Below are 20,972 nucleotides of genomic sequence, written 5' to 3'. Positions count from 1 at the left end.
GAGTTGTATGCATATATTCTCCTTTCAGAATGGAGGCCTCCGTGCTCTAAAGAGAAGACTGTTTTGAAGAGATGACATTTAATGGACCACTATGAATTAAGGTAACAAGCCATGTTAAATTCATGTGGGAATATGTTGTATACTGAAATGATACTAGGCAAAAGAGCTAAAGGAAGGGTGAGCTTGATGAGAACAACTGTGGTGAGTTCAAGGAACAGGGAAAAAAATAAGCTTGGCTGGAGTGGAGTGAGAAGGGGAGAGGGATGGGAAATAAAGTTCAGACATAAGAAGAGCTGGGTCACTTGATTTAGAAGCTATTCTGAAGGTAAAGAGAGACTGGAGTATTTGTAGTAGAGAAATGATTGTGATATTTCATTTTTTCTAAAGGTACAAGAAAAAAAAATCCCAAAATCAGTTTAAAAAAAAATGCAACTGATACTCAGATCAATGTGTTAATTGAAAAGTGTAAGAGACTCTCCACCTTTACTTCCTCTGCTCCTAACCCAGTGACAACGGCAAGTCATTTTGTTCAGTTTGTGTATCTGTTTTCCTGACAGATGAGTGGACATTCTTTGACCGTTTGTAGTTAAATAGGGATTAACACATTGATATCATGTTTAGTAATTCTGAGTATTATCTAAATAGAGATAATGTTTTGGTCAGGGACATAGAGTACAAGCTCAGTGGACTCAAACTAATTTTTTATAAAATGACAAGATGTTCAAAGAAACTGCTTAATTTTCTGATATGAGCTATGTTTCATAGCAAAATGTGAAGTGGCGTGAGATGGAGATTCAATAACTATCTTAGCCTGTTAGTCACAAAGCTAATTCCAGCCATATACTCTCCACATCCTGCTTTGAAGAATCCCACTCCTCCTATCTATTCTTGGTGTGAAAATTTTGAACTTTTAAATTACCTTTTAGTTATCCACCAATCAAATGATAGAGTATATATTTGTAAACTTCATAAACTTTTGCTTACCTGTAAGCTGTTCATGCTAACATTGTCCAAAATGCTTAACTGGACAAGTTTTTACCCTCAGAAGAAATCAATGGGAAGGAGTGTCTGCTGCAGAGAGAACAGTATATTCTCCAATTAGCCTAAATTCCAGCACTAACTCCTATGACTTCAGGAAAAATAAGGAAACTGCTTTAAGAAGTACTCAGCAAATCTTGGAGTAAAGAAATGGTTATGAAGGATAGACTTTCACCTCGGTTCTTCAACAGTACGCAAACCGCAGAATGCCTCATGATCCTGAGAGGGGTTGTTATTTCCAAATGGAGGCAGTGTAGCCTAAGTGATAAGAGTGCAAAGTCTGGCCCCAGTCAGGGTCTCAGATCATGGCCCCACCCCTCCTTGCTGTAGATGGTTTTTGTGAAGAGCGACAAAGGGTGATGGAGCAATGTCGGCCAGTGCCTGGTTCATCAGCAGCATTCAAAAAAGAGTCAGGAGTTGCAAGCATATTGTAAGGAATATAGCTTAGTAACACACTCAATGGCATTTCTGAAGCGAAGTAAAAAGTGCTATGTAAATAGTAATGATTGTTATCATCACTATGGTGTATGTGTCCTATGGGAGAGTCCTTCCGAACATTCTTCTTTGCCAGTGGACGATGAGATAAGAGCTGGATTCTCAGTGTGATAACCCGAAGCATCGGAAAGGAATGTTGGACTAGCAGAATGTTCTTTTTGGACGGTCTCTAAATCTTTGTTTTTTTCTGTGAAGCCCCCACCCCTAACAGCCGGTTTTCACCCAGTCTTTCTCTTCAATTGCTCCTCTTGACGTATTTCAAGGCTACTGACAGAAAAGTTTTTCCAAGGAAAGTTCCCATATCCCCTGCTCCCTGAACATTTTCTTGAATTGCCTCTTCCTGTCTCTTTCTTCCAGATGGTCACTCTTTTCAGCCTGTCCCACTCTTAACACTGAGTAGACTTTTTCTGAGGTTGTTTTTCCCAGTTAAATAAGAGATACTCATTCTCATCTGTAACCTCAAAACACTGTTTTGAGTAACTACACACTCATTTACTAAATAAATCCTATTTTCAAGTTGTTTTTACTGCTTTTATCTTAAGGAAAGTGTATACTGCATCCTCAAATTGTTCCTTAGCCAACACTGATTTTTAGCAGTCCCAAACTGAAACCCATAGTGTATTGGGGTATTTACTCCCCAGAGAAAACTCAAGGTCCCTTGAAATGTAAAAATGAGTTTTGCAGTATTTTCCTCTCAGGTATTATAAAAGGCAGCATCACTATATTTGGACATTAGAAAGACGTGGATGTATGTTAAATAACTTGAATGTTGATATTTCCATAGACATTGCTCAGTTTTACTGTTATCTAAATAAGCTTTAAGCAATGGCATACAATTGGGCACAGAGAAAATAACCTATTGGAACAGGCAAAAACACAACTGTCAGCAGCGATAGGCAAGGTAGAGAGATAAATGGAAGATAAAATGATCTCAATTTCAAAGTCTGCCTGCAAAGCCTAAGTAGAACCTAGCATATTTTACATGCACTAGCTGATCTGATGTTCTCCATCTGTTACTAGGCCCTGGAGGCTGACTGGCCATTAAACACAGAATGATGACTGGTGTAGCAGGTGCAGTGAAGTGGGAAGGTGTGGAGCAAATGAAACAAGTCCAGGGCATCTATAAGAAATGTTGACCCCCCAGGAAATTTTAAAGGGTCATGCACTATGGTATTTATTCATGACGTATGTGTGAGAGCTATGATGGCAAGTGTATTTCTCATGAAAGTACCTCAATTACTTGCATATTGTTATTTCTTTAGAATTCCCAGGTCCTATATTTTACAATTACTTAAGACTCAAAGAGAGCTATGACTTACTTTGACAAATTGCCCTTTAATGCAATGCATTGGCCCAGTGTCAATGGGAGTGTTGCCTGAGCTACACCCTTTGCTAAAATAGTTTTGTAAACCTACTGCTGTGAGTCAACTGTTCTCTTCCTGTAAGTTTTCCTTGACACCCTTTGACATCTGCATCAAATTGAAGCTTCTTATTAGCACCTTTTAGGAATTCCAGCATGCCTCTTGACGCATCTCTCTTACACTCTTGCTTTAACATCTCTCTCCTCAGTCTCTGTTTATTCCCCATCTTCTTGATGCCCTTTCAATCTTCCTTCTGTTTGCAACTGCTTCTCTTAGTGCATCCAACAAGTTCTCTCTTTTTGTTGACACAACCCCTCCTTCATATGATTTTTCTTAAGCTCTCAAGTTGGCTGATGAGAAAGTTACAAAGGGCAATTTTCTGAAGAATTATCAATATCCTACTGACAGCTGTTCTTTCTTTATAAAATAAAATGGCACTGTTCAGGAAAGAGGTGGATTTTTTAAAAACTGTTTTCTCATCAATAACTGTTCTATGTTCCTCTCTATGTTCTTGATGCTCATGCGAGGCCAAAGATGTTTTACTCTTTCTTTCGCAACCCTCATCCTGTTCAACAGCATGTCCAGTTGCCTCTACCTCTAACATACCTGAAGTCCTGCGACCTCTCAGGACCTCCACCTCACCTCACCAATTAAATCACCAGCAGTTTTTGCCTGGATGCCTTAGTTTCTTCTCTACACATCAGCTTGTGTGATTTTTTTCAAAGCTTGCATACTCAAAACTTGCCAACTTCATATATTTTTCAAAATAAATGTATTTATGATGGTCAGCAAGGTTCTATACAATCTGACCATCTGAGCCAACTCTTTTTTTTTTTTTTTTTTTTTTTTTTTTTTTTTTTTTTTGTCTTTTTGCCATTTCTTGGACTGTTCCCACGGTATGTGGAGGTTCCCAGGCTAGGGATCGAATTGGAGCTGTAGCCCCTGGCCTACATCAGAGCCACAGCAATGTGGGATCCAAGCTGCATCTGCAGCCTACACCACAGCTCACAGCAACACCAGATCCTTAACCCACTGAGCAAGGCCAATGATAGAACCCAGAACCTCATGGTTCCTAGTCAGATTCGTTAACCACTGAGCTTTGATGGGAACTCCAGTCTGGCCCAACTCTTTCTCTGACCTCATCTCCTCTCCTGCTACCCATTCCGTCACAATCTCCCCCTTAACTCCTTCCCACTGTCAAGTGTTTGCCCTTGCTCTTCCTGAGCTACTGTTTCTCCAGGCCACATCCTCATTTCATTCAGCTTTCTACTCATGTTTGCTTCCTCTGAGAGATCTTTCCTGACCACAAAATCTGAAATACTGCCACTTCTGTTCCTTTACCTTATTTCAGTTTTCTTCATAGAATTCATATATGTCTCCTAAAGTATATAATTGCTATTTAGTTATTTTCTGACTCCTAGCTATTGCCCTAAAACATGGGGGGAAAAACAGTGAATGGATGAACTTTGTTGGTTTGGTTTTCTGCTTCTGCCAACTGTGCAGCCTACAAAGCTGCCCAGCACCATCGAATTTGTTCTCCATGAGTGTGTGTTGAGTGAAGGAATGTTGAGAGGGTCTTCGATGCCCCAAGCCCCATTTGCTAAAGTGATTTTCAGAAGTATTCAAAACAATTTTATTTCAGGAATCTGCTGGTATGCTTCTTTAACTAGAACAAATGTAGGGTTGAGGGAGTAATTCCACTGAATCAAATACATACATATTTTTGTGTGTGTGTGTGTAATGACACATATATATTCAGTGGTACAGGTATATACGTTTATATATATCCATTCTTTTTTCCCATATAGGTTATTTCAAACTATTGAGTAGTTTTCCCTGTGCTATACAGCAGGTTCTTGTTAATTCTCTATTTTATACAGAAGTGTGTATATGCTATTCCCATCCTCCCATTTCTTTCCTCCCCTTACCCACAGTATCCCCATGGGAATCACAAGAGTGCTTTTGAAATCTGTGAGTTTGTTTCTGTTTTATAAATAAGTTCCTTTGTATTATTTTCATTAGATTCCTCATGTAAGTGATATTATATGATAAAAACCCATTTTTTTTTTTTACCATAGACAGATGGCTATGTTCAATCGATTAAGAATATAAAGGTCTGGGGACTGATGGAGGGATATCCTTTCTAAGCCTCAATGTTAGTTGACTATGGAGTATATAATCATCTTTGTTTTGCTCCATCCCTCATACTCTCTTTTCATGTGGTATGAATTATACAGTTTTGAAGAATTTCAAATGAAATTCTTGAATGAGAAATGCATAGTTCTGTCCTTTCCCCACCCTTCTTCTTTGGCACTAACTGCCAGAAGAAAGTGTGTCATTATGCTCTGTGCATCCACATTGTACGTTTTACAGGGGCAGCTCCAGAAGGTAGAACTGATGGCTTGTGTTGCCTGAGAGTGGGCACAGAATCTGTTTCTGCCTTTCTTTTTTTCTTTTTTTTTTTTTTTTTGCTTTTTAGGGCCACACCCGAAGCATATGAAAGTCACCAGGCTAGAGAGTAGAATTGGAGCTGTAGCTGCCAGCCTATAGCACAGCCACAGCAACATGGGATCTGAGCCACATCTGCGACCTACACTACAGCTCAGGACAAGGTCAAATCCCCTCCAACGAACAAGGCCAGGGATGGAACTCGAATCCTCATGGATCCTAGTCATATTCGTTTCCGCTGTACCACAATAGGAACTACTGACTTCTTTTTCTTAACCTTTTTCTCAAATGGTCCAAATTTGGGTAGGATAAAAGTGTAATTGATTGTTCCCCCCTCTTAAATCCTAAGGCTTCGATAGGGTATTTTGTTTCTTGGCTAAAAAGGAAGTCGGGGAGTTCCTGTCATGGCGCAGTGGTTAATGAATCCGACTAGGAACCATGAGGTTGCGGGTTTGATCCCTGCCCTTGCTCAGTGGGTTGAGGATCCAGCATTGCCGTGAGCTGTGGTGTAGGTCGCAGACACGGTTTGGATCCTGCTTTGCTGTGGCTCTGGCGTAGGCTGACAGCTACAGCTCCGATTAGATCCCTAGCCTGGGAACCTCCATATGCCGCAGGAGTGGCCCAAGAAATAGCAAAAAGACAAAAAAATAAAAATAAAATAAAGTAAATAAAATAAAAAAAAATAAAAGGAAGTCGGAAAAATTCTTCACTTCTCAGAGAATCACACTGAGCTCAGTGGAAAAGAAAAATATCACGCAATATGATTGTTATAATCTAGAAATACACTGTAGCTAGGAAATATAAATGTTCTCAGTTTGAGGAAATGGATAACTATTTAAGCATACAACTGACTAATTAGAATAATGTGAGGAATTATTTCAGCAGTGCTTGAGATGTTTTCAACACTGACCTGTACCTAGGGAACTGTTTTAGCTTCATTAAGCTGCCATAGGTGTACTTAATTCATTCCATTATGTCACAGAATGTTTATTTTCCACATCTTCAGCCCATGAACACCTCTAATACAACACGGGCTCTTGCAACCACTCCCAGTCTCATAGTTGGAATACTGTTTGTCAAACACTCCTGACATCTTTTTGTTCAGGAAGCAGAGGAAAGGCCTTCTGAGGAAGTAGATTTGAGTTCATGCAAGGCCAGTCTATGGCCATATAGGGATAAAGATATTTTGTAGCTTCTTTGTGCTATAGGGAATGAACCAATAATATAAGTACGTTGGCATCTATATTTTGGGAAATTTTAACCTGGAGAGAAGATTGCATAGGGAATATGTCAGGTGGCTTCAATTGTTTTGAAGAGGTTTGTGGACAAACTGTATTCTGAGATGTTTCAGAAGGTAAGGTAAGAATAAAGGGGTGAAAAGCATAAGCTAGAATACTTTAATGAAAAGATAACTTTGAAACCATTAGAGCTCTCCTGCTATGAAGTAAGCACCTTCATAATAGTAAACTACCTTGAATCATCTCATGGTGATGTCATCCATAAGCTTTCTACCAAAACTGCAAAATTAGACACAGTCCAGTTGAACTCTGAGAATCCAGGATTCTATTAAAGTTTTTCCCATAAGCAAAACACAAGGAAATTTGAATTCCATTTTTGGAGGAGAAAAATTTAATATATTTTATCTTATTATACACTTCCCCTAAATTACAAAGTCAATAGCTGCAAATATATTCTGCTACAAAGCTTTCTGTAAGAAATATCTCTATAAGAAAATACATCTCATTAACATTTCCTGTAAATAAATTATTTCAAATAATAATTTTTGAAGGGATGTACATAAGGGAAATAATGTAGAAGAAACCAGATTGTAAATGTAATTGCTATATAGGAAACATTTGACTGAAATGTTCCATTTTCATGTTGCCAAGCTAATAGAAACCTGTTTGTACAGACTTTGGTTCTTGGATAGATTAGCTAATAATTTTTGTTTTAGCAGACATGTGGGGAACATGTAAATCTTAATCATCGTAGTAAATGAATGCAGGAAGCTAGTCATGCAGGCTCAGGTTCAGTTTCTACTGGGAAAACTTGAATTTGAGACTGCAAATGGGAGTTAAGTAAAAGAAAATTAAGGAGTGACTTACAGTCTATAAAAGAAAAGTCAAAAGTAACAACTATAAGATAACATTTTTGCTTTATGTCTAGACATAATATTTAGAACTGAGTAAAGTAAAAAAAATAATAAAATGGATTCAAAGAATTTAGAACCTGTGGTTTCTATAGATTAGCAAAATGTAGACTTTACACGTTATTCCATTTATATGTTTTTTTTTGTTTTTTGTTTTTTTTTTTTATCTCAATTACCGCAGAAAACATCTTTGGCAAAAAATAGCTGTCGTTGGTGCAGAACAATCACATGGTGCCATCAGCCAGTTAGAAACCTACTGAGGGCAATGCCTCCTTCCTACCCTACTTGCCTTGGAGTCCATTTCAAGAGACCTCCTCACATTAAGATTGTTTTAGGACCTCAAAAATAGATAAAAAAAAAAATATTTTGAGGTCAGGTGTGTCCTCACACTGAGCTCATCTGTGTGGTAAATATTGTGATAGCAAATCCCATGGAAAACTTCCATTTAGGTTGTGCAGCCTTGGGTTTCAAATGTGAAAACTCAGTTTGTGCTTCAGACATATGATCTATGTGTTGCCAAAACCTGGCCACTTCCCAGAGTTTCTCCCATTTCCTTGCTATGGCTTCAGTGCAGGACAGATGTGGCTTAAGCTTCTTTTATCAGTTTTACCCTGCTATACTGCAGAGTATGTAAAAGATAAATGTTTAATTCTGTCAATCATAGGGAATGCACAAGTTTTACAAGATATGATCTAGTAACTTTGTTTACCACATATTTGGGGCATCTTAAAATTTTTGCAGTCTGAAAATTCTGCTCTGTGCTATTCGCAATGGGTATAATTTGGAAAATAAAATAGGTAGGAATCACAATCAGGAGACATGCAATTTAGATACTTGAGAATCTGAAGGGATTCTTTTTGTCTTATTAATACTGGCTCTTATTAACTATAGGTGAAATCGAACTTTTGAAAAATGTAGATAATCAGTTTGAGGAAAACCAAGTTTGTTTGTTTTTTTTTTCTGAAGGTCTGGACAAAAGACCTGCAGTCGTTTTGAAATTATTTGGAAAGTATTGACTGCTTTTTTTCTTGTCTACCACAGTCTTTAATTGAGTGGTAAGAAGTAGTGTTCCAAATTAAAAGGTGATTCTGTGTTGCAAGTTGACTCGATGCTTTCATTGCCTATTTAACAGCCCTTTTCATGTTTTAGAGCCTACTGTATACCAGGGTATATGTGGAGAATATTTTATTAAACAATAACTTTAAATAGAAATATGGCTTTTAGGTTGTTTTTATAGGCAATCACCAGTCTGAAGGAAACCAATCCTCCAGCACAACCTCAACTCTTGGAAAGTCACATGGTATTCGTCAATAATTTCACCATGTGCTTTTTTCAGTAATAGCATTTTCACAAATGTGTACATTATTTACAGAAACAAGTTGCATGATGGGAAACACTGATTGTACTACATTTGTCACCCTTTCTAATCTGCTTCTTTATCTTTTTCTTCTCTTTCTCTGCTATATTCTTATCACATTCCTCATTTTAGTTCTTCTTATGAAATCCAGACCAAATTTTCCACCATGCTATAATGCATTAAATACACAGATTCACAGTCTGCTAGTGATGCTTTTCCTCAGAGGTCATCATATTTTCTGGCATACATGGAGTCTGGCTTTGGAGGAGTAGGTGGCATCTTTCCATACTTTACAAGACAGGCCTTTTGCGCAGTCACACCGCTGGAAGATTTCCAGCCCATGAGAGCCCTTCTTGCGCTGCTTGGTACAGACTTCCCCCTGATGGAGCACTGGTTTGCAGATTTTGGTCCAGAAGTGACGTGCACAGCAAAACCCTTCAATGCAGTCTGTTGATCGTAGACAGGGATCTCCTTCATGCCCTGCAGAGATGATGACCAAAATATTTTACCATGGTGCTTTATAAAAAAACCTGCTTTGCAATCAGAAGCACCTAAAATGTTTAATTCTGTCAATCATAGGGAATGCCCATGTTTTACAAGATATGATCTAGTAACTTTGTTTGCCACATATTTGAGGGATCTTAAAATTTTTATACTATCTTCCATGATGTCTGGGAATCATAACTATAGGCTCTCCCTCTAATCATGTAAATTGATTATTGTCTATTTCCATTATTTGCTACCTGAATATCAAGTTTAATAAATAGTTAGGACTGTGCTTCATCTTCTCTTTACTTTGGCATGTGATGATTTTAAATATTTGTCCTTTTCCTGTTTACTAAGTGAGTGAATATAAGTAAATAAAAAGAATCACTCTGAAATTAATTTAATACCCCAAAGGTATAAACAAACTGATTCAAGGAGAAGGCTTAAATTCTCTGGGACTCCTAAAACCATGCATCAGTTAAAGTCTAGCCAGGAAAGCAAAAATGTTGAATATTCAAAAAGGAATATATTTAATTGGAGAACTGGTCATATAGGTAGTGAGTTGCAGGGCTAAGAAGTAAGAAGTACCAGAGGATGGTAAAGCAGCACAGCAGAAGCCACTACCACATTTAGGCTGGAGGATCCATAGGGGCAGATAAAGTCAGAATGGAGCCAGGGCAGGGGCTGGATTTACCAGCTGGTACTGGAATCCCAGTAGGTCCACCTGGCAGGAGCCACAGCCCCAAGGAGGCACGGCCCTGCCAGAAACACTACCTGAGGCAGAGAGGATGTTTTGGCCTTTCCCTTCCTCTGCCTCTCAGTCTCCCACCACAGCCAAACCCACATGGCTGGAAGCCACCTGACAGGGAGCCTAGGAAATAAAGTCTCTTGAAAGCTATGACACAGAGCGAGGGCAGATAGGCACAAATCTGGGTGTTTAATTCAGAGAAAGGATCAAGTCATCAAAGAGTAATCACAGTATCACAGTTGGATTGGCGTATAACCTTTATAAAGAAGTAGCAAACTTCTCTGTAGCCTGCAGGATCGTACATGCTTTTGAGTTTTTAGGCCATATGTTAGTTCCTCATTCTGCTGTTGTATCATAAAAGCAGCCATAGATAATGCCTAAGTGATTGGGCAAGGCTGTGTTACAATAAAACATTTACAAAAATGAGATCAGGACAGACTTGGCTCACGGATAGTAGTATGCCAAGACTGCTATAAAAGGTTATCTGTCAGCCCAGATGTCACCAATTCCACTGTGTGATATTGACACAACTCACTAGCCATCAACATTTCTTCCTGGCTTCCATAAGAAAATTACATATATAATTAGATGAAAACAATTAATAAATTTGCAGTTATACTGTGACATAGATATCTGTTGGAATAAAGAAGGATATGCGTATACTAACAAATGCATGTGAATTTGGTGGAATAGAAATAGATATGGGCAAAGCAGTTAGGCCCCCAGGGAGTGCAGACAAAGGATAATTAAAATTGTCAGTCTCTTTAGTCTGATTGATATACCTGTTAGTGTTCTAAGTTGGTCAGATACTCTATAGGATCCTAGCACTGCAAAATGTGAAAATGTGGGGAAATTGTTTTGTGGTCAAGTAAACCAGGGAGTTTTAAAAGTTAACCAGTTTTCCTCATTGCTGGACAATAAACTTCTTTCTTTTTCTTTTTCTTTTTTTTTTTTTTTCTTTTTTTTTTTTTTTTTTTTTTTTTTAGTGCTGCAGCTGCGTCATTTGAAAGTTCCCAGGCTGGGGTTCAAAATGGAGCTGTAGCTGCTGGCCTACACCACAACCACAGCAGCTTGGGATCCAAGCCACATCTGCAACCTACACCACAGCTCATGACAACACAAGATCCTTAACCCACTGAGCAAGGCCAGAGATCAAATCCGCATCCTTGTGGATACTAGTCAGGTTTATTACTGCTGAGCCACAGTGGGAACTCCTAGAATACTTTATTCTTGAATAAGGAACAGAGATGCTTATATAAAAGAAATGCTTGTATAAAAGATTTGTTCTTGGAGTTTCTGTTGTGGCTCAGTGGGTTAAGGATCCAGCATTGCCACAAGCTGTGATGTAAGTAGGTCACAGATGTGGCTCAGATCCAGTATTGCCATAGCTGTGGTATAGGCCACAGCTGCAGCTCCAATTTGACACCCGGCCTAGAAACTTCCATATGCCATGGGTGTGGGCATAAAAAGGAAAAAAAAAAAAAAAGATTTGTTCTAAATATCATATAAAAAGGCAGAACTGTTTAGAAAATGGCCTGGTTGATCAGAATACGGCAATTCCCATGATACGTATTTTCTAACAAATTAAGATGTCTTAAGAAATCTCTAGCATCCTCAAAATTAAGAATTGAGAAATTCAGTTAAAATCTTGTACCTTCCTTATATTTTTTATCAAATTCCACACAAAACTAATGGAATTATATTTATATAATTTATAGGTGTACAATGTGGAGAATCACAATATGGGAGCAGTTTTAAAGTCACTGTAACATTAGAGTCACTATAATGGAGATAAAACAGAGAAATTTTAGGAAAGTAGCATAAAAGGATAAAGATATTAAAAATTGAAGAGAAATGAAAATTAGAGCATCAATATAGGCAGTCAAACATCTGAATATTAGGAGTTCCAAAGGGAAATCGTGGAGGGGAAGATTGTATTAAATAGTTTTCAAAAATTCCCAGAATTGTGGAAAATTTTCCAGATTAAAAAGCATGGGAGACATTTTCTAAAGACCCCTGCAACAGCTCCCATTTCACAGGCTCTTCTACAATGTGGTCTTAGCACTCATCCCCAAATATATATATTTCATTATAAAACAAGGAAAAATAACATAGAACTGCAGATATCCCTACCTTTTATATGTGACATCTTAGTGTGTGGTCTTCCTAGATTCTGCCATCCCAAGTCATGGTTTGAGTAATGACCATGGTTTCGATCTCTGTGCCGAGTGCCATCCAGAGCTGGGATATGAGGAGTTAAGATGCTCTCAGTGACCGGGATGCAGATGCCTAGAAATAGTCAGGTAATTTGTTAGACTTATTATAAAGTGTGGGTCTTATCCAAGTAGTCTCCTGATGTGAGGTATGAAGCTGTCTATCTTCTATTTATTCATCCATTCATTTATTTACATATTTATCTAGTCTGAGTATTGAATAGTTTGGACCTGAACCAGGCTTTCTTGATTTGAATCTTGTCAATCTCAAGACCAAGTGACCTTGGACAAAAATGGGGATAAAAACAGAATTCATTTCACTAAGTTATTATCAATACATGTGAAGTACTTAGAATAGTGACATAGTAGAGTATTAAATTATTATTAGCTCTCAGTACTTTAAAATTGTCTGATCAGACATCTTTGTTCAGGATCAAGTTTCCTATTTCATTCGACAATAGACTCCTAGACTATACTGTAAACACATCTAATGGTACCAGGTCTTCTCCCTTCCTCCTGTTTTTGTGCAAGGAACTCCCAGTAGGACTATGCCCAGAGGTCAGGAACCAGTATAGAAATATGAGTCTGATTGTGTTGTTTTGTATGACTAAGTGTATATTTCTAATCACCTTCTACAGTTATGTAATGGTTTTACCCTGTGTTGTCTGTGGTTCTACATTTCATCATTTATGCTGAATTGTCTGCCTATAAACTCATTGAGATTGAGTGAAGCCCTGCTTTGAGGAAGGCTAGGGAATGGATTCTTGTGTCTCCTTTAGGAGGAACCAATCACTCCATCAGCATTTGTATATATCACAGGGTGGGGCCTTCAAAAGAGGACACCTTGAGTATAAGAACCAAGGTATGAAACTAGTACAAAAATGGAAAACAGACTCATAATTGTGTTGCTAAATCACAGTAGGTTTCTTTCTTGGTTCCTTTGCACATATTCACTTATGTGCTTAGTCCACTAGAATATATAGCTATTTATATGCAACATTTCAACATGGCAAGTCCTAGATCAGCATAGATTATAAATGGCAGAAGGTTATCAGAGCCCAGAAAAACTAAGATGTGGGAGGGAATCCCAGCAATCTAAACCCTGATCCCATTCCTGCCAGTTGAAAGGCTCCTTACATTTCTGGAGTCTGACTAAGGAGAAAGCAGCCTAACTTGGTAGCCAGGCCTCCCACATGAAAGGAAAGACACCCATTGGCTCTGAGTGAGACCTTTACCATTATTGCAGCGGGTACCAGGACAACACATGCCATCTCTATGGCAGCGCTTCTTTTTCCTTCGACACACCATGCAGGCTGAGGATCCTTGGTGGGGACTGTGGCAGTATCTCCCAACTTCACATTCCTTATCACTGCTACAAGGGTAGGCCTGCCATGAAGTGGAACAACACCACCAAAAGCAAAGGAGATTAGATCTTTAACACATAAAGTCATTATAGCAAATCATGGGGGAAAATAAATCACAGTATATCCCTCCTCCAAGGAAATACACCATCGTAATAATGTTCTGAGCAGAGATACTCCGTATCGACATTTACTTAATTCACAACTTTATAAATATTGAGAGTGATGGTGATGAAGGTAAAGTTGACATTATTCATATATTTCCATTGACACAGTTTTAGCGTTAGGATTTAGACTTTATGTTGTTAAGTAGAGCTTTTAAGAGTGTCTTTGTAGGCTCAGAAACATTTGAAAGTGTTATATTGCCATTAACTTAGGGTATAAATGACATAGCCTAGCCCCTTCATTTTTTATTTGCTAAACTAGGATGGAGAGAAAGTTAACTAAAGCAAGAAAGTGTTATGTTAAGCAGTTAGAACACATCTCCTGCCCATGTATGGAAAAGATATTGGAAGAGTGACTCCTCACAATTCCTGCCTGTGAGGAGCAAAGAGGAGAAATGCTTCCAGAACAGTTTGAAACAGTGAATTCTCTGGCACAAAGAAATAAAGGAGCAGCATCCTCTTTTTAAACCTGATGGTGAGCAGAGTTCTGAGTGGTCAGAGGGATGTTAAACTCTAATTACATCATCATGTTCTCAGAAAACAAAAAAGCAGTCTCCTAATACACACACACTCCAGTTATATACTTATTGTCTCTTGGAAGTTATTGCAACACTAAAAATGTCCCTGTTTTCAGAGACAGAGAGTTGAGAAACTGAAATGTCACACCACAAATCAAACTTGCATTTTGAGGCATGTTGATTGGGAGACTTATTTGTAGTTTTTGTTTGTTTGTTTACACTGCAGTTCTTTTTTTCCTTGACTTTCAGAATAATGCACGTTTTTTTAAATTGAAAAATACAAAAATAAAAGGAAGCTATGTAGTTGTTTATAAGGAAGCATAAATGATATGACTTTAAAACTATAGGGTCAGGGAGTTCCTTGTGGCTTAATGGATTAAAGATTTGGCATTGTCATTGCAGAGGCCCAGGTTCAATCCCTGGCCCAGAAACTTCCACATGCCTCAGGTGTGACCAAAAAACAAACAAACAAACAAAACAAAAAAACCCTACAGGGTAAAATTTGTGTCACTCTTGAATAATGAGTATGGTTTAAGTACTTTATTTATGAGGTTTGGTGGCCTGGGGTTGCATGCATTGCTTATTTCTTTTCTTCCATCTCTTCCTCTCTCTTACACTCTGTTTCTTCCATCGCCTTTTCTCCCCATGCCCTTCTCCTGCTTATGTGTGTACTGCATCCAGTCCCCAGGAAGAGGAAATAATATGAAATTGATGTGTGACTCAGAAAACTTTACATGTCGTTCTATGAAAAAGTATACTTTTAGCATCATTACAATTTACTGGTTACCCTCAGAGAAGAATAGGAAATAGAAAACCTATTGAAAGTGCTTTTGAAGGATTGCACAGTGGCAATGTTTGATGCCCACATTATAATTGGAGCCAGATAAAACTATAAAAGGTATTTGGATATTACTGTCTCATCCTGGAACTCTATCATTAGGCTTAAGAGAAAATCTGAATGTGGTTGAATTTAGAGCATTAGGCCATTTTTCAAAAGTCCAAGACTGATGAAAACAGAACAAATGTCACTTCCTGATTGTCTCTTCCCCCTTCAAGCACTTTACTGCCTTCGTATTTAAACCTATTAATTTTATTTGAAATACAATTCACATGTTTCTGATTCATTTACATTTATTTCACCAAATTGTTTTGCAAGAAACATTTGATGTCTCAAAAGGTTTTTTTTTCCTTCCTCAAAAATAGGGCATGTTCTTTCAACGGAAGTTGAGAGAACCCATGCCACTTAAAACATCTTGTACTATTCAACTCAGACAATGAATCTTCAAGAGACTCTGAATATAGAGTAATACTTGATTCCATTCCTAAAAAAAAATAGTCTCTATGTTAGAAAGAAAGTTTTTTGCTAAAAGTAGCAGTTAGCAAAAAATTGTGAAAAGCATATCATCATTCTCAGTTGATGGGAAATGGAAAATATTGAAATGGAAAAGTAATACGTGTGAATGGGTCACCTTGCTGTGCAGTAGAAAACTGACAGAACACTGTAAATCAGCTATAATGGAAAAAAATAAGAATCATTATAAATAAAAAAGTAATATACACAGTAGTTCTTTATTTGAATGGGATCACAGTAAAATTTTCACCATTTTTTCAAAGGGAGGAGAGAAAAAAATATTAGGGAGTTTCATTACGTTCCTATATGTCTTTTAATTGTCTTGAAATATAAATGATAGAGACAGAAAAAGTATGCAGGAATTTTTTTAAATGGAAGGTTAGCATTAATGTGAACTTGCCCTTGGAATGAAATCCCAGAATATAACATTGAGGAGTACTTTGACAAAAAAAAGTTAGATTTTAATAATTGAAAGGCAAGCTTCTAGCATATTTATGGAACTCCTGGCTCCAATAAATAGCCTTTATATATGAAAAAAATCAAGAATGAATTAGACAAATTGATTGAAACAAGTTTTAAGGAAAGTAAGTGACATTTAGGGGCATGTCTTGTCATCTGAAATCAGCGTCTCCCAGGATGAGTTTAGTCAGTCTTAAAGTTTCCCTTGGTGTAACCATCAACAATAAAACAGAGAACATGAGGAAATATGGCTCTGACCCATTAATACCATTTCTCATATTTTGAACCTAATGCATTATTTTTCAGTAAAGAGTTTTAAACTCAAGTATAAGGGCTCTGCAGCTTGCTATGGATTTTTCTTACATTAACCCTTTTAACGTGTCTGTAAATAGTATCATATTAGGCAAGAGAGGAAGGAAGGGAGAGATTGGGAAAGAGGCAGAGAAAGAGACAGAAAGCAAAGAACATAAAGAATTTATGGAGGCTCCTGAAGAAGTGATGAGTTGTGACGATTAACAGACCAATAAAGGGAATTACACGTGTTAATAAAAGTATTGTTCAGAAACTTTCCCATGAAAAAATCTATAGTTTCCATTTTCCTTCTCCTCCAAAGGACCCATTTGATGATGATTGTGCGATAAACAAAAAAGTATATTTGGGTACCTTGTCTGAGTTTCCATTTAACAAAAATAATAATATGCTTCCCTGGTACTTAGTTTATAAATGAATAAGAAAACTGATTTTTAACCTGCCATGGAAAGTATTAATAGTGAGTTTTTGTGATTCTTCATTTACTTGACTTTATATGAACAGTATAAGAAACAGTGACAGTCTATGTAGAAGACTGGAGATCAAATGAAAGAATTATAGAGAGACTTTCTACATGCCTGTCTGGGACCAAAATGTTCCAAAACTGAGTCAGAAATCCCTGGTTGCCTGAGTATCCAGGAATACTTGCCTTCATGCAGAATCATTCATGACTTAGCCTCAGTCACACTTAAGAGATTAATTGAGCTGAGGTACCCAATAATAGCAGACGATGGGCCATAAATTAAGAGCGTATGAAAGCTGTCCAGGATCAGACCAAAACACAAAGAGGTTTTGCCCAGCTCACTTACTAGACTAAAAATACAGTGGTTCCCATAAATAGCAGTGCTAGTTATCATTACCACTAGGCCATGGACTGAAAAAAGAGTGAACACATTGGACGCAGCTTGAAAATAATGTCTATCAGAAATGAGCATTTCTTTTTTTAGAATAGAGGATTTTTTTAAGTCCATTTACTCTGTGCGAATCTGGAAATTTTATTTACAAGGGAGTGAAGAGAGTTTAAGTAAGTGGTATGTGCTTAGTGGCAGAAAACTTGGGGGTTCAGAGCCCTGACCTGGCTTCCAGGCCTCACTGTACAGTGTCACAAATAAGACCATTTAATCATGACTATTAATGCACACATAGAGGAGATATTTGAATTGTGACCTTTTTGCTGAATTTAGAGATCAGGAAAATAAACTTGGCTACTTTTCTTTCTAGAAGCCTCTAAATACCAACAGCATGTCCTGCTGCAGCTGTTGGAAAAAACAGAATACTGGCAGAAAACACGGACAAGACTAAAAAAAGTTTTCTCATTCCATTTTTTTGACAACAGTTTTATGTACACTTAAACTTGGTGTAATCAGAATTATAAGCAAATCTTACCATGCAAATAATAATAATTAAATAACTTTCTAATGAACAGAATAAAATGTTGCTGCATTTTATTTTAACGTATTGAGCCCTTTTCCCCCCAATTATTCTTAAACCCGCAGGGAGAAAAGCCCTCTTAAATCAAGACTTAGGCTTGAATTTATTCTTATTTTTCAATTACTGCTTGCCCCTTAGAACCCCCCTCAATGCAACAGTGAAGTGATAATGAAATAAGAAAGTGTTTCAGGTATCTTAGCAGTGCTGGCTATTTAGTCTTTGGTCACAACCAAAAACTAAGTTTAACTCCCGAGCTTTCAAAATAATGACATTCTTCCTGTTTAATGATGGAGGGGTTGGGGAGAAAGAAGAGAGAGACATCACAAAGTGTTCATGTGGGCTAGCCACCCATCCAGATTCTTGCAAGACCGTCCTAGTTTTGTTGTTGTTGTTGTTTTTAATCGGGACAATCCTTTGTCCCCGCAAGCACTGTTTGTAACAATCTCAGAAGTTTTCTGGAGCCAGAAAAACATCATCAGCTGGGCAGGCAGAAGAAAGCCTGCAGGGGGACAACCCAGCTTTGGGAATGAAAAACATTTGAGGCAAGTGGATAGAGGGACATAGCAGCAAAAGGCTGGGAACTGGAACTTGTCTGGGGTCTCAAAGAGAGCACAGCAAAGGGTTGCAGAACCAGATCAGACCTGCCCCCTCTCGGTCCTTAGAGAAAAGATTAATTTCTCTCGTCCTGACATTCCACATGATAGATCTCTATTTCAAAGAGCATGCAAAATATGCTTCCCTTTAAGGTGGTCATTTCAAAATCAAACCGTAAGATTGCAGCTGCAGGAGGTGCAGGGAAATAGAACTCAATCTGGCTAATGCGCCGTTGTAAACTTCAAGCTGAAGGTGGCTGTGCAACTTGATCTTTTCTTTTGTCCATAGTTACCTCTAGGGGATAGGGGTTTACCTAGATGCATCTTTGAGGATTTCTGAACCTAAGGCCAGGAGGATTTAGCTGTATTAAATTTGAGGGGAATTTTTTAGATATTTCATGATGTTCTGGATATGTGCCATAGGTTCTTGAGGCAGCTGTGTGGGTATTCATTTAATATTTGATAATTATTTATTCAGCATTTCTTTATTGAACACCCACTCTAATCCAGATGCTTACAACTATAGTCTGTGATCTACAAATGTTTTGTCTACCTCTCCCCTAAAATAATTTTGAGAAATATATATCACCTCACACATTTGACATGGAAAATGTTTCAGCATAAATTTTATTAATATGATATATAATGTTAAACATTTCTAAGGTGCAGTTCACAATTTGTAATGATTCAATAAAATATTGATCAATGTATCCTTACCTTAAAATAAATTCCAATGTATATACCAGTATATACTCTTCCTTGAAAGTTAGTCTTAGAAAACATTCAGTTATATTTTAAAACACACTAGTCATAAAAATGATTTTGAATGTTCCACATCCACCTTAAGAACTTTTCAACTGGGGCTGAGATTCACTTTAAAAAAATTAATGATAAGAGAAGGAAAGAAAGGTGTTGTATGTTTAAGATGCCCTGATCAACCATTAAGAATACTTTGGTTAAACCAATGTCTTTGAGTTTGTCATCCAAAAATATTTTTTGTACCTCTGGCTAATGCAGTATATCAAGATTTGGAATGTGTGACAGTTTTGCCTTTTTTCCCCCCATAAAATAGCAAAAGACTTATTTTAAACACAAACATATTCCAGTTTTCAGAAAAGAAAAAAAAAAAAAAACAGCATGGAAGTGGAGGATCTGGAAATCAATTCCCTAAAACAATTTATGCTGCACCCACCATGGAAAACCTTTGAGTACCTTCACACATACTCTTTTAAGGCTGTTTGTTAGACATTTGATTTTTGATATAAAATCCCAGAATTGAGAAAATGTCTACTAATACTGCTTGGATTGTAAATTAGGAATGATGAACTTATACCAGGGGCCCATTTACCTCCCCAGTTAGCCTCACTTAAATCTTAAGAAACAACAATTCTTTGAAAGAAAGGCATGGTCCTCTCCAACTTCGCTTGCTCCACTCTGTTCTCCGTGTATCATTAAGCAGAAAGAAGATTCCGGAGGATTCTCTACTTTGAACATAGACCACATTCTCAACTGTAACATATCTGTTACTGCTATTGATCACAGGATGAATGGGAAAAGCTAACCACTTCCACCCAGTCTCAGCACTTAGAAATCTAAACCATGTTGTTTACCTGGGTTTTTAATTTTGCTTGGATTTGACCATTTCCTCCTCATGTGGAATATAGATAACATAACACTTCTATCCCATACTCAGAAAGCAATTCCAGAGGGTTTTTGCAGAAGTGGTTGGAGCTTTTTATACTCCATACATAATTATGAAGTCCTTTTGTAGTTCTGAGATTGGTTCAGTATAATTGCCCTAACCAAAGTGGAAGAAGAAACTACACAATTTCAGGTTCTGTTCCAAGTCCATGATCAAACGTCTATAATAAAAATTTTCGTGGTAGCCTTACACATTTGTCTGACCTCCTGACTTTATTTTATTTTTTCCCCAATATTTTTTTTTTTTTACTCTACAGCATGGTGACCCAGTTACACATACAAGTGTACATTCTTTTTTCTCACATTATCATGCTCCATCATAAGTCACTAGACATAGTTCCCAGTGCTACACAGCAGGATCTGATTGCTAATCCATTCCAAAGGCAATAGTCTGCATCTATTAACCCCAAGCTCCCAATCCATCCTACTCCCTCCCCCTCGGCAACCTCAATTCTGTTCTCCAAGTCCATGATTTTCTTTTCTGTGGAAAGGCTCATTTGTGCTGTATATTAGATTCCAGATATAAGTGATATCATGTGGCATCTGTCTTTCTCTTTCTGACTTCCCCCAGTGTGAGAGTCTCTAGTTCCATCCATGTAGCTGTAAATGGCAGTATTTTGTTCTTTTTTATGGCTGAGTAGTATTCCATTGTGTATATATACCACATCTCCAAAACTAATTTGTTGTTACAAGTTACTTAACTGAGCCTCAGTTTCCTCCTTGATAAGATGGATATAATTCCTACCTTCAGAAGCATTTTCCTCCTTATCTGATCTTAAAAAATCTTGTG

The 20,972-nt window shown here is 37.6% G+C and overlaps 1 protein-coding gene and 1 long non-coding RNA gene across 4 annotated transcripts in view; one reads left to right on the top strand and one right to left on the bottom strand.

Annotated features, from left to right (window-relative positions):
* Window positions 1-20,972, top strand: part of LOC146401014 (uncharacterized) — a 156,632-nt gene that overhangs the window by 80,408 nt on the left and 55,252 nt on the right. Inside the window, exons 2-3 of one of the 2 annotated variants that reach the window (XR_014813249.1) lie at window positions 29-101; window positions 388-2,052. This is a non-coding gene — a long non-coding RNA (uncharacterized LOC146401014). Of the gene's footprint in view, window positions 1-28; window positions 102-387; window positions 2,053-20,972 lie in introns of those variants that run through there. The other variant, XR_014813248.1, reaches the window with a different exon arrangement.
* DKK2 (dickkopf WNT signaling pathway inhibitor 2) overlaps window positions 6,954-20,972 on the bottom strand; it is a 112,663-nt gene continuing 98,644 nt past the window's right edge. For both annotated transcript variants that reach the window (XM_084973263.1, XM_003129269.5), the window contains exons 2-4: window positions 13,531-13,681; window positions 12,216-12,371; window positions 6,954-9,328 (exon numbers count right to left, since the gene is read on the bottom strand). In XM_084973263.1, the coding sequence (XP_084829389.1) occupies window positions 9,078-9,328; window positions 12,216-12,371; window positions 13,531-13,603 (480 nt within the window). In that variant the 5' untranslated portion in view covers window positions 13,604-13,681 and the 3' untranslated portion in view covers window positions 6,954-9,077. The remainder of the gene's footprint in view (window positions 9,329-12,215; window positions 12,372-13,530; window positions 13,682-20,972) is intronic.

Source organism: Sus scrofa, chromosome 8, assembly GCF_054392235.1.
Source record: "Sus scrofa isolate SSC_HxYL_T2T_F1_AM1 chromosome 8, Sscrofa_HxYL_maternal_Yorkshire_Landrace_v2.0, whole genome shotgun sequence".
NCBI classification, from domain to species: domain Eukaryota; kingdom Metazoa; phylum Chordata; class Mammalia; order Artiodactyla; family Suidae; genus Sus; species Sus scrofa.
This window is presented reverse-complemented; position numbering and strand designations above follow the sequence as displayed.